Source organism: Anoplophora glabripennis, unplaced genomic scaffold (genome assembly GCF_000390285.2).
Source record: "Anoplophora glabripennis isolate ALB-LARVAE unplaced genomic scaffold, Agla_2.0 scaffold91, whole genome shotgun sequence".
NCBI classification, from domain to species: domain Eukaryota; kingdom Metazoa; phylum Arthropoda; class Insecta; order Coleoptera; family Cerambycidae; genus Anoplophora; species Anoplophora glabripennis.
This window is the reverse complement of record NW_019416224.1, coordinates 213,655-226,892: the sequence shown is the minus strand read 5'-3', so window position 1 is coordinate 226,892 and position 13,238 is coordinate 213,655. Positions and strand designations below refer to the sequence as shown.

At 32.6% G+C, this 13,238-nt stretch overlaps 1 protein-coding gene across 16 annotated transcripts in view; it reads left to right on the top strand.

The window, feature by feature from the left end:
• The window catches only part of LOC108904398 (muscleblind-like protein 1), a 771,591-nt gene that overhangs the window by 732,541 nt on the left and 25,812 nt on the right, over positions 1-13,238 (top strand). For 9 of the 16 annotated variants that reach the window (XM_018706932.1, XM_018706928.1, XM_018706929.1 and 6 more), the window contains 4 exons: positions 2,844-3,014; positions 3,473-3,556; positions 5,290-5,472; positions 11,163-11,378. In XM_018706932.1, coding sequence (XP_018562448.1) covers positions 2,844-3,014; positions 3,473-3,556; positions 5,290-5,472; positions 11,163-11,378 — 654 coding nt within the window. The remainder of the gene's footprint in view (positions 1-2,843; positions 3,015-3,472; positions 3,557-5,289; positions 5,473-11,162; positions 11,379-13,238) is intronic. The other 7 variants (XM_018706943.1, XM_018706942.1, XM_018706941.1 and 4 more) reach the window with 4 other exon arrangements.

Below are 13,238 nucleotides of genomic sequence, written 5' to 3'. Positions count from 1 at the left end.
TTTCTTCAGGTGAAGTTATATTTATAATAATCGTTACACATTTGGTCAATATGTCAACCGTACCTTTCCCATTTTAAATCTTCATAGAAAGGAGAGAGAGAGAGAACCAGCTGCGCCAATTGTAGACTCTTTACGTGACAAGTGCTATAAGGATACTTCTATCTATATCACACCCCATAACCTAAATCAAGTTATATAGAAAAAGAAAAGCTCCTCATAGATTGATATCTCCATATAGGAAGATGGGTGTATATTACTCACTCGCCAACCTCGATTTTTACTGAATACTATCGACGGCAATCCCCCGAAGTCCATGTATCACACGAAAAATTATTATCCTCTAAGTCGATCACCAACATAAATTTGAAGACGGTGGTCTCAGGAGAATCTCTCTAAATAAATTGTACCAATCTCGCTCTGCACCCAATCCAACATAGTACGCGCTGATGGTTGTTTAATCCATCCCAAAAGCGTTATTCTGTGAACATTTACATCTGCGATACGGAGTCGGAAAATGTCATGTATTAGGACCCGGTGAAAACGTTGGTGTCTCAGATTTTCTGTAAATTGTGTAGTTTTGCAAGGAATAAGATTTTTCCCTAAATATATAATAAAAAAAATCAAAATATCTCGCAAAGACTATCAACTTTTTCTCTGCATTAAACAAGAAGTCAAAAAAAGAATTAAATTTCTGCACCATGTTTATGAAAATATCATTCATTAGTTGTACCTGACGTTATAAATAAGTTTAGGAATGCCTAATCAGATATGTTGTAAATTTTCAGGGACTAATGATTCAACATAATGTCATTAATTCTAAGGGAAGATAGGGAAAAATTAGTAGAATACGCGATAAAAAAAATTTTAAAATACATTATTTAGGCTGAATACAAAATTTTTTGAAATCATTATTTAAACCTCTTTTTGAATCGCTCTTGACCGCTGACACAAGCTTTATCGAGAGTGAATCTTGACAGTCGGTCATTAACCTAGCTTTTAATACATTTTTAATCTGTAGTGAGCTATAGTGAATAAATAAAGCTTTTTAGCCAGACATGTGAATGAATTTGAATTATTCACACACATTTTTATCTTTGTCAAATTATTTGGTGTAGTTGAAAGTCAAGACCACCATCAGGCTCAAATACTCAAAATAGAATCGCAGGAAAATACTATTTCGATCCACTTAAGATATAATTATCTGTTTCCTGCTTTCAAAACATTGCGAAAAATTATTATTGTTCCTGAAGGACTTCATAATTTAAGAGTTCACATATCTCAAAGAAATAGGTGCATGCGCATTAACATTAAGTATAAAACTAGACTAATAATCTGAAAGCATAACGAGAGTGTCTTCCAATTGGCATTTTTGCCTCAGATTGCAAATTTCCACAAATTTCTCATATAACGCGCAAGTCTCGCAATCCGCACGTGATGTTATGACCTCATCCATCAGCCGTAGTCTTCAAATGCGAGTTAAATAAGTTTCCGCCAAGTATTAGGGTGTTTCGGGTCGTTAAGGAGGTGAGGGCGGAATCGAATCTGGCCTCATACATCATACACAGAGAGTGCGTCTCGGAGCTACGTCACTCGGTCCGCGCACCTTGATATTAAATTAATATTCAAACCGAAAATTAATCTGTCTAAAAATACTCACGTTCGAATCGATAAATGTTACAGGCTGTTGATTTGTTGCAGAAAAGACGGTTGGTCTTATATCTCATTGGAAACATCGGTGAAATGTCTTAATTTTTTTTAAAACCAAATTAGTTGAAGGGAATGATAGTTAGTGTCATGTAAGTAAATGTTTACCGATGTTCCGAATAATGATTGAACTCACATAATCAGTATTACATTGAGTTGAATAGCAGCAGAAAAGGCAGTTGTTGCTAAGAAAAATCGTTTATCTTGTAATCATTATACAGAATATCAATGAAAATGTTTTTGCAATATAATAACTGTCATCTTTTGATTAATGTGCTTTAAAATCCTTAGGTGTTTATACTTAGAGCAGTCGTATATTTATACGGTATACATACTTGACGCAAATATTATTCTCAGCAAACCTGTGCGCCTTGTTGACAAATATGCGAACGTTTGACGTTTAGTTTTGTTTAAGGCAGTTTTATGCGACACTTATAAAGTATAGAAAAAAGTCTACATTTCGTAAAATTATTACAAAGAAATAAGTTATTATAATGTAAAGACCCCGTCGCTGACAGTCATTGTTTCGAATTAATGTGTTTTAAAATTCATAGATGTGTATTCTTAGGAAGGTAGCAAATACATTTGTTTTGGCCCATACAAATATTCTCAATGAAACTATACGTCATGTTAACGAACTTGTCTACGACATGTCGCATAAGAATGCAAACATTCTACCATTAACGCTCAAATTTGTCTAGAACATTTTTGTGTATCAAACGTATAAAATTAATGAAAACAAAATGTCTGCTACATCTTCTATAAGTACCGTCTTGACTTAACATGTAGGTTTATTATAGCATTTTAATGCATCATGTGTACCTGTTTGTTGAAACTAAATGTGTCTGTGACATGTCTTAACAAGTATTTAATTGTCTTAATTTGCCACAACATATTGTTTACTGTAAACGCATAGTTTATTTAGAACATTTAAGTACGCTAAGGGTACTTGTCGAAACAGCCTATCGTTCAGAAATATATTGTATGTGTATAAAAACATAAGAAAGGCTCTATCTCACTTATCATAAGCGTCCATTGAATACAAAAATGTTGAACTATGCTCCCGCATGAACAGTTCGGGTTATATATTAGATTTACTTCTCTATTTATTATTCGACTAATATTTCATTTGGTTTCAGGGTCGGTGTAACAGAGAAAAGCCCCCATGCAAATACTTCCACCCTCCTCAGCACTTAAAGGACCAGTTGCTTATAAATGGCAGGAATCACCTCGCGCTAAAGAATGCCCTCATGCAGCAGATGGGCCTGACGCCCGGTCAACCTCTAGTTCCAGGACAAGTCCAGGCAGTGGTGAGTTATTTTGCGGGGACACGCCCCTACCTAGATTATTTGGGTTGCTGCACTGTTATTAATGCATTAGTACAGGAGACTAAGTTGTTGACCCGGAGGGACTGTGCCATTAGGTCCCTTGAATATTTCTCCAGATTGGTAGTGAATCTAAAACCAGCTTAATGCGTTGTTCATTAATATTGGTAATGTTTTTAAATGTTTAGATGACTTTGCAATAATATAATATTAAATCACTTAAGTTCGTGAAAAGCCGCAACAGCTTGCTCTCCTCGAAGATACTGAATTTTATTAAAAATTGTTTTGTATGTTTCCGCACGTTGGCACGGCGATATATTTTTTTTAATTTAATTTTAACTGTTGTGTACAGTATCAGTTTCCTTTTTGTAAGCACGTGCATGGAGTGGTACCGGCCTTTATTTATTTGGTGTTGGTACTAATTTATTATTGGTTTTTTATTGGAGGTGGATCCGCCAATAGACTGCCTTCCCCTGACCTTCTTCCCCCACCTGTCCATGACAATTGACGAGCAGTACGCACTTACGGTAAAAATTACCCCTAAATCAACCCTTAATGCTATCGTCATTGCTTTTTTGCTATCATGTCACCACCATACATTCGTAGCTAAAAAGTTGCTTCATTAATTCGAGAGCTGAATAGAGTCGACACTGTTTTTTGAACAAAACTTTTAATCCATATAAATTTGACCCCGCAACTGGGGTAGTGAAATTTAGTATTTCAGCTTTAAAGTAATTTATTATACACAATTTATCTTTAGTAAGTCGGATAATTCTCGAACAACTAAAGTTTAAACTATGTACATTATTACTAATTACAGGTCATGTAATGTTAAATAATAAATTTTAATTTTTCGGGAGATTAACTGATGGTAAAGTTTCATATTTTGCATATTTTTCACGCACTCAATTAACTTTTGTTTGTTAGAGAAAAAAATATGTTGTAAAAAATTTTATCACGCCTTTTTTGGGAAAAAATGGCATATAAGTTATTTATGCAACCAGTGCAATTTGGCACGCGATGCAAAATTGTTAAACGAGGCCTAAAACCGAATTTGAAAACACAAGGCATCAATAAGTTTTAGTGCACGAACGGGGCGTGCCAAAAGTAAATGTCAAATTTTTTCAAAACTCATTTTCGGCCGGTATTTTGTACCCATTAAACAGCTACAGATTAAAGAAATATTTAAATAAAATTAAAAAAACTAACTCTAATTTTTATGCTTCTGTTTGTTTATTATTAACTCAACTAAACACCTCGAATTATGCTCCAATTGTAGGAATGTATCACCTTGGAAATCAAGAAGGAGAAAAAAAATTATACAGTAATTGTTATTTTTGAAGAGTTAAATAATTGTTTCAAATGTTGAAACTTATTTTTGGAACACCCTGTATACACATATGTTTTCACAATAGCAAAAAGGTGATTCGTTTTGATACTACGTTGAATATCAAAAAGTTGTCATTAACACTTGTAGAAAAAATAAAATATCTGGCTGTTATATCAAAGTGACAAAGGAAAGTGAATATCTTAAACAATAATATAGATTTATTGTTTAAGATATCTTACTTTCATAAAATTTTGATTTTTTTTCGATGTATAAGGTTTCAATTCCAAGTAAATCATTTGTTAAAAAAAGTAGTGTACATTAAGACACTTGATAGAAAAGAAATAGAAAATGATAGAAGAGAAAAGGCATGCACAAATCTAGAGCGTATTAGTTTAACAGTAAGCGTTAAATATAATTCATGCATCATAAAAATATTGTTTAAAAATTGATAATGATATCGAAAAAAATATATACAATAAGGCAGTAAAGCATTTTATCGAAATCTTTGGGTTCTTGGAAATGTCCAGATACGTTTGATATTACTTTACGCTTTGTTCTTTTAATTTTCGGTATAGGTGCTATATGGTAATCGTTAACTGTATTAAACAATTTTAAAAAACTAGCTGGCAGTTAATTTCACGATATTTATCACAAATTTGATAGAATAACTTTATTTTAGCCTTTAGAATGTGGTCAGAGATTGAATATATTTTTTTGTATGGTTAAATAATAGTTCTAGTTAAATATCACCACATTGTTTTAGTTTACCCACGACACACTTGAATTATTTGGCTCTCGTTTTGAATGATTTTTTTTAACTCAATAAAACATCTTTCACGTTGCCTTCCATCGCTAATGGCTTTGCATGCAGCATCTTCACCTGCCTCCCGCCCGAACATCGGAATAATGTGATTTTGTTGCTCTTTTCAGGCGGCCAATCCCTACCTTACGGGAATGCCACAAGTAGGAAGCACGTACAGCCCGTACTTCGCTCCCGGCCCCATAATGCCCACGATAATGGGCCCGGACCCCACGGGAGTGGGCTCGCCGTTGGGCGTCGTGCCCCAAACAGTAGTAGCACAACAAAAGATGCCTCGCTCTGACAGATTAGAGGTATGGACTCCTATTTATTTGCCTTTACCTTCGCCCTATTATTTCAATTTACTCTAATTTAATTTATTAGGTACCACAAACGACCGATATGTTGTGTATTATTATTTTTACCTTTTACACCTACAAAATGGGGAAACTGTACATCATTGTTTTATTACGCAGCGTTAAGTTTTTTGTAGCCGTTATTCATTTTGTTTGGTTATTTTAAGTTTGCTTATTTTTCTTTATGTATGCTTTTGGCGATATCATGCGAATATTTCAAATATTCTCAGACAAATAGATGTCCCGAAATAAAATGGAATTCAATCGTAAAAGCAAAATATTATTGACACATTGATGTATTTGATGGGATAACATTTGTTGGAATGTCTGAATATGTTCGTACGTGATGAAATTTCCTTTTATATTTATTTTTACTATTCAACATGTAATTAAAAAGGACTAACGTAGTTTACTAATGATTAAAATCATGTTTATTGTTTGAACACCATTAGAAAATATATCTCAATTTGCGTGCAAGAACTTTTGGTTTTTATTTTATTTATTTATTTTATTTTGTTTTACTTTATTTTATTTTCGCAGGTTTATTTGGATTTTAAGCTTGGAACTAAATAGTTTCAAGGTAATAACAATACCTGATTGACACAATTAACACTTTCACACAATTGATGCTAACCCAGCAAATATAGATGTAGTTCAGTCCTCCCCTGTGTAAATATATTTTATTTTTCATTACACTATAGTTTCTATAGCTGTGTACATACAAGTCAAGTATTAGTTTTATTTTTTATTATTACTTCTTCGAGCACTTGTGTAACTTTCTATCGATTGTTTATTCTGCACGGTGTGCTATACCCATTAAATTTTTTCTATGTAGTCTTAGTCCCCTCTGTCTTTTTACAATCTCAAGTAATCTTTGTCTCGCTTTTTCGATAGAAGGTTATTGATTTGGATGATCATTTAGTTTTTTAGATTTCCTTTTATTGCACATCAACCCCTGGCCATTGATCATTCGCCGTCCTAACGTCCCCTGGACATGTGTTCCGATCTGACTTAATTTTCATTGAATCAAATAAAGTAGTTAATGGTTTTGAGTTACGAAATACTGCATTGAAGTACATAAACTATAGTATATCTTTACAGTAATAACTATAAAAATAAGAATCGTTTTTAATAATTGACAAAAGTTAATTTGCTCATTCAAATTTGGTTGCTAAATAAACTGCAGGAAGATGGTCGTGTTATAAAGGATACACATCAAGATTAAGGTTACTGTTAAAACTCTAAAAAAAAACTACTAAAACTCATTAAGAGAAAATATCGAACACAGTCATGAACTTATTTATTGAGATTGAAGTATTTCGTTGAAGGAATAAACTCAAGAGTAACGTAAATTCTAAAATGTGTGCGAACCATTTGAAAAAAATATGTTTTTGTGGCATAACCACAGCATCTATCAGTTAGAGAGCAATTTTTGATATAAATAATTTAATTACGCTGGTACAAATGGGGACAATTAGCGTATATAGATTTTTTTATCAACTGCAGAGTAGTGATTATAGTTTTTAAACATTTTAGTTTTCCTTAAGATCGAACAGAAACAGTAGACACCTATTTGGTACCCCCATTTCTTTTTGCTTTTGACTACACTCCCTCACCTTGCCAGAATGTACCTTTAGCAATGCATACCAATGTACCTTTAGCAATGCATAATTTTATAAAATATTTTTTTAATGCCTTAACCAAATTAGATACAAACTTAATAACATATACAGTGTGTCCCCATATGGGCTATCGTTACAAGAGTAAACTTTTTTATTGTTAATTTTTCGAGATAAAGGTATTCTTCCTAAACAGTTTTGCTTATCTTGGGAAACCATGGGTAGTAATCAAATACATAATAAAACATACCAAAAAATTTCAAAATGTCAAATTTTGCCTAAGCACAGTGCCTTCATTTTTTTAAATGTAATTTGATCACTGAACTTGTAGTAGTTTATGAAAATTCGATGTATATATTCTTAGACAAGATGCAAGAACAATCAATGTAAAAAATGTTGATGCACTACCATATTGACTACCCACAATTTTTGTATAGGATACTTCGTACTCATTTAGATCATACCTCTGCTTAGACTCAAGTCAGTCAAATCAATTTTAGTATATACGGTATGAAAAATCAACTTTACTTTTCTCTTTGAACTGATGCATGTTATTGGAATGGTTGAATAAACATCCATAGATAACTGTTGTGCGAGCGAATGTCGATGGCTTTGAGAATGACCATCAATTAAACCTAAATGATCATCCAATGGTATGGGCTCTGTTTTACCCGTAGTGATATTTAATTTTTAAGTAACTGCGTCCACCAACCGACCATCTTTAGATTCAGAATATGTAGGCGCTCCGCTTGGGATGTGCTTGAATAATTACATTTAGCTAAAATGCTGCAGATAATAGTATTAATTAGTACAGGCGCTTTTTTCGTCGGAAGTTCATGGGATACGATAAACTCCAACAAAAATATTTGTTTTAAAGTAGAACCACTGTTTTTTTTAAGTTTACCATTTAACTTACACATTAACGTTATACAAGGTGTCCTTCAATCCGACTGCCAAACGTCCACAAGTTTTCTTTGGTCAAAATTAATACAAAAAATTAAAATTAACTAGTGTCAGCTTGAAAATGACCAATTCACAGTTCCTTCTAAATCAGTTTAAGTATCAATACCAAGTTTTGTACACGTTTTTGGTTATTGATGATTCATATTTCTAATCGCACAAAAATATATTGCATGGAACCCACTTCTTCATTGCTTCATTGATTAAAAAAATATTTTTTTTCTCTTCAAAATGCAGGTTTTGCCACTGTAACTTAAAATTTTAGTTAAGTGTTACGGTTTTCGTGTAAAATTAAAAAGTATTCTCATATAACGATTATTACCAAGGACATACAAATGAAAGCTTATCAAGAATATATTCCCTACTACATAATTTGTTTAATATCGGCCAATTTCCATTCGTAGGTATAGAGTAATATTTTTTAAATCTAGGCGACGTTTCGTTTCTATTTAAAAACTGCCTCAGGACTTACTAAATACAAATTTATCGTCGACTTAGTTTTAAAAATGCATTTTTAAAAACACCGGCAAATTGAATGGTGAATATAGAAAAAGGATACGAATTAAAAATTAAAAGTAAATAACTTTTATTTACATTTTTTTATTATTTGAATACCTACAACTCATTAGGCCTTAAAATCATTTCCAGTGTTTCAAAAACATATTTGTCAGTCAATGTCACAGCTCTCATTGATATGCTCTTCTTGGTAATAGTTGAAGTAATGATATGATAGAATAGAACATATTATTAGGTGAAACAAATAGATAACATATGCGTAAAGTGAACTATTCGTATAAATAATAAACAAAACAATTAAGAATGGTATGTGAATGGTTTTATATTTATTTTTCATTTTTAAATTTCCCCCAAGTGAGGGGAATGGAAACAACAGCATAGCCAGCAATATCTAGTAAGCATTGCTAGGATCCTTCATCAGTTAAATCCACCAGGCATATACCGGTTTCGGATTTACTAGTCTTCATAATTATGTCGTAGGTGCGAAAACCTGCGAATAATCCAGCTATTTAATGATATTGAATTACAGACATGCAATATCATCAGCTAAAAATGCATAGTAAGCGAGAGAGAACGCACAACCTCTCTCCATATTACAGGTCGCTCTCTGCTAGTGCGGCCGTATTGAAGGCACAGATATTGAATAGCAGTAACTGTAGCACTCTGCTATGTTTACCTACAAAAATAGGTACATATACAGAGCCATCAAAAATGTTTACAATCATCAATATTAATGGTTCTGTTACAATGAAGAATGTCAAACCGGTAAGCCTACGCTCGAAATAATGCGATCGTTGATTGGTTAAATAGAATCTTGTGAAACTAACTGATTGCGTGGCTTGTGATCATTTATGAAGGCTCTGTAGTAATGTTTAATACAAGTAAATGATCGGAACAAATAGAAAGGCAAGACACCAACACATTATATGATAAAAGAGCAGAATAACTGTTTTGAAACTTAATCCATTGTTGCACCAGACTATAAATATGGGATAAATGATATTTTACAGTTCATATTAAGTCACATATTTCAAATTTGCGCGAGACGCAACTATAACATGATGTTTTTCATTTTTAACAGAAAATAAAATTCATTATTACAATTTTCAAAAGGCAATCATTTTTTAAATTAGGTACCTTCTGTTTTTCATGCTACAGAGAACATACATTTTCTAAGAGAAAAGAAATTCGAAATTTTTTATCCGGTTGATTATGAAAAGTGGATTCCAGGTAATATATTTTTAGTAATATACATTAGGGTGGCCCAAAAAAAAACGAATATATTTTTTTTCGTATCACTTATGAAAATATGTTAGTTTATCATGTTTCAAGAGCCCTCTCGAAAAATCAGGTCAAAAAAATTTTTTTAGTGGTTTAAAAAATTTTTAAAATTGGCGATTGGCGATAAAAGTGGCGATTTTTAAAAATTTCCAAATTCGTCAAAAATTAATTTTTTTTTAAATTTTTTTCTCGTTATTTTATCATTTTCTAGGTTGAAAAAAATCTCGATTCTGAAAAATTCAAATCTATATTTTAATTTCTAAAGGTCGTTAATAATTATTTTAACTTTCAAAATAGTGTACCTAAAATGTTTTCGAGCGACTTCTAAAAATAAATATCGACGAAATAATATTTTTTTATTTAATTTGATGAACAAAAGAATAGAAATAAATCATGAGACACTTAAAAAAAATTTCTCGAGGCAAAATCTACTACTGCACTGAGTATCAAATATTTATAATTTTTTAATTTTTTAAAATTTATGTCGTGATTTATTTCTATTATTTTGTTCATCAAACAACTAAAAAAAATATTAGTTCGTTGATATTTATTTTTAGAGGTCGCTCGAAAACATGAAATTTTTAGAATCGAGATTTTTTTCAACCTAGAAAATGACAAAATAACGATAAAAATTTTAAAAAAATTCAATTTTTGACGATTTTGGAAATTTTTTAAAATCTTGAGCGACCTCTAAAAAAATTCTTTTTGAGCTGTTTTTTTTTAGGGAGCTCTTAAAACACGATAAACTAACATATTTTCACAAGAGACACGAAAAAAATATTCGTTTTTTTTTTTGGGCCACCCTAATAAACATGTATACACAAAATTTATATAATGATAATTTTTATCCTAATTCTTTTACTGTTGATTATTATTATCAGTAAATTTGTCATACTTGTATGGTGAGGAGTAGATATACGGTTAAATAAAATAAATTAGCTTAAAAATTAAGAAAATTTGAATTAATTTAATAAAATTAATTGTTGTCTAGAAAGTGCAAAATGTTTAAAAAATTGGAATACATAAATATACGTAAATTGATTTTTATGCCCTTGACAGATATTACGCTGTCGAATATTTCACATTTTTTCAGTTTTCGAGTAGTTTGTAATCGTAATTGAATGTCTAATACCAATTTTCGACGAGATTGGCGCCTGTATCGATGCGCGCGTGTCCGTGTGGTGCAGTGTCGCCTGAAGATGGTCGGTAGCATGGGCAGTGATGAAATGCAGCGGCGGCTTGTGCTGATAACAGCCCGGGTATCTGCTGTAGGTGTGCCGTGAATACCAGCGCGGGGCGTGCAAACGAGCAGAGTCAGAGTGCCGCTTTGCGCATCCCGCTGACTCTGTGACTGCCAACGAGGACGGCACTGTCACTGTCTGCATGGATGCAGTCAAGGGCCGCTGCAACCGCGACCCCTGCCGCTATTTCCACCCCCCTCTGCACCTCCAAGCCCAAATCAAGGCCGCACAGTCGCGGGCTAGCGCGGTATGCTACGCAATCTTAGTGCGCACGCTCGCTACTTTTCTATTCTGTCTGTCTGTTTGTCAGTAGTTGTGGTGCGGAGGTACAGGTCAGGTGTCGTAGACTTTTGATGATTACATTTTGAAGACGTTGAATCAAAGCAGACGTTTCGTTTAGTCTCTTCTGTGTAGTGTTTTGATCTTATGGTGTTTTAACAAATACTGTTTAAATTTTTATTCATTGATGCTATTTCTATTCAAATAAAACATTGAAAGTATCGGTGATGTCCAAAGTTGTTTAAAATTTATCAAAACTAATGTTAATGTCTTTGGTAGACTGATTATATACTAATCACTCAAAAAAGATATACGATGAAGTAAAAACGAATCAAATCATATGTGGATGGAGCTGTCTCAGACGCAAACTTATGAGGGGTGACATAAAGCAAAAACTATACAACACAAGCACAAATAACAAACACCAATATAACCAACATAAATCAACATTTTAAGAAAATAACCATACGTTTTGTACATGCGCTGATAAGACCAGATAATAAGAATTCATGCTTTTGTATGCTATCCGAATACACCTGTTTGGCCATGTTTACGTATTTCCGCAGAAGCAAGAAGCTGATGCTCCTTTATTGCATGTGTAGACTGGCACAGTACTGACATTATTTTTCGTCTCTATTAAAAAGTCAATATTCTAATCTTAGAATTGCATTATAATTATGGATTTCACTTCATTTACATTTTAATTTTATTCAATATGAACGCTACACACGCCTTTTGGTTGTATTCCACTAGTAGAGCAAGTTCATCCTTAATAAGGATTTAGGAACAGATTTTGTGAAACCGTTTTCAAAACTTCTGTCGTATTACTCCTGAAATTTTTTAGGAGCAGCCAAACACCTTCCTTTCGTTATTGTTTTAATTATCTTCAGCAGTAAAAGCAGATTATAAAAAATTCGAATTGAAGGTTGAAGATAGCTAAAATCTCCTTCAGCATAGACTATATCATATCCTCAACTACAGTGTTATAATACTGGATTGCTAACTGATTAGCAAATAATTAAATCCTTTTCGTCCAACTTTTCCAAGATTCCTCTTCAGTATTTAAAGTTTTCTATTTGTACTCCTATTTGGAAGTACTAGTAATGTTTGGTGAATATATCAATCTTGCATTTACAACAATACATCTGCTCAAACCAACAACTCTATTATATGAGAACTTTTAGCCAGTAAACAAATACCCTTGCTCGGATCTGACCCGTTATTCAATTGGTCAGATCGTGACATCGGGGCAGAATACACAAGAAATATAGAAATGATACATGGCATGAATGCCATGAAATAGCAGTGGTACAACGATATCTCTGAAGACAGCTCCACAAAACCTGGTCCAATTCTGAAGGGTGAACTAATCGCCAACATCTTCCTAAAGGGACTACTTTATTGTCAGATCTACTACGAACATTAGCATTAGAATATTTCAACTAAAAAAATATTGCATTCCTATTTACTTCGCCCAAACAAATATCTTTTAGTTTTGCATATACATAAATAAGTTTATAACATATGTATTAGAAAAGGAAATTCACAGTTATATAATATAAATAATGAAATTGATATTGAATAGATACCTTGTGGTGTTACCTGTCACTCTTTCATTTGTTGACTTATTAATAATTTATCATCAAATAGTCTACGACATCTGTCTACCATCGCACTATTTTTAATATGTCATAACTGGTTTTGTAACAGGAACTTTCATTTCGTTGAAGTAAGGGATTTATAAGTAGTTGTAGTAGTACCAGTTATGCCATTGATTTCTTGCAAGCTAATAGCTCCTAGAGTGGTTTGTGTTTTGTCAATAACAAAA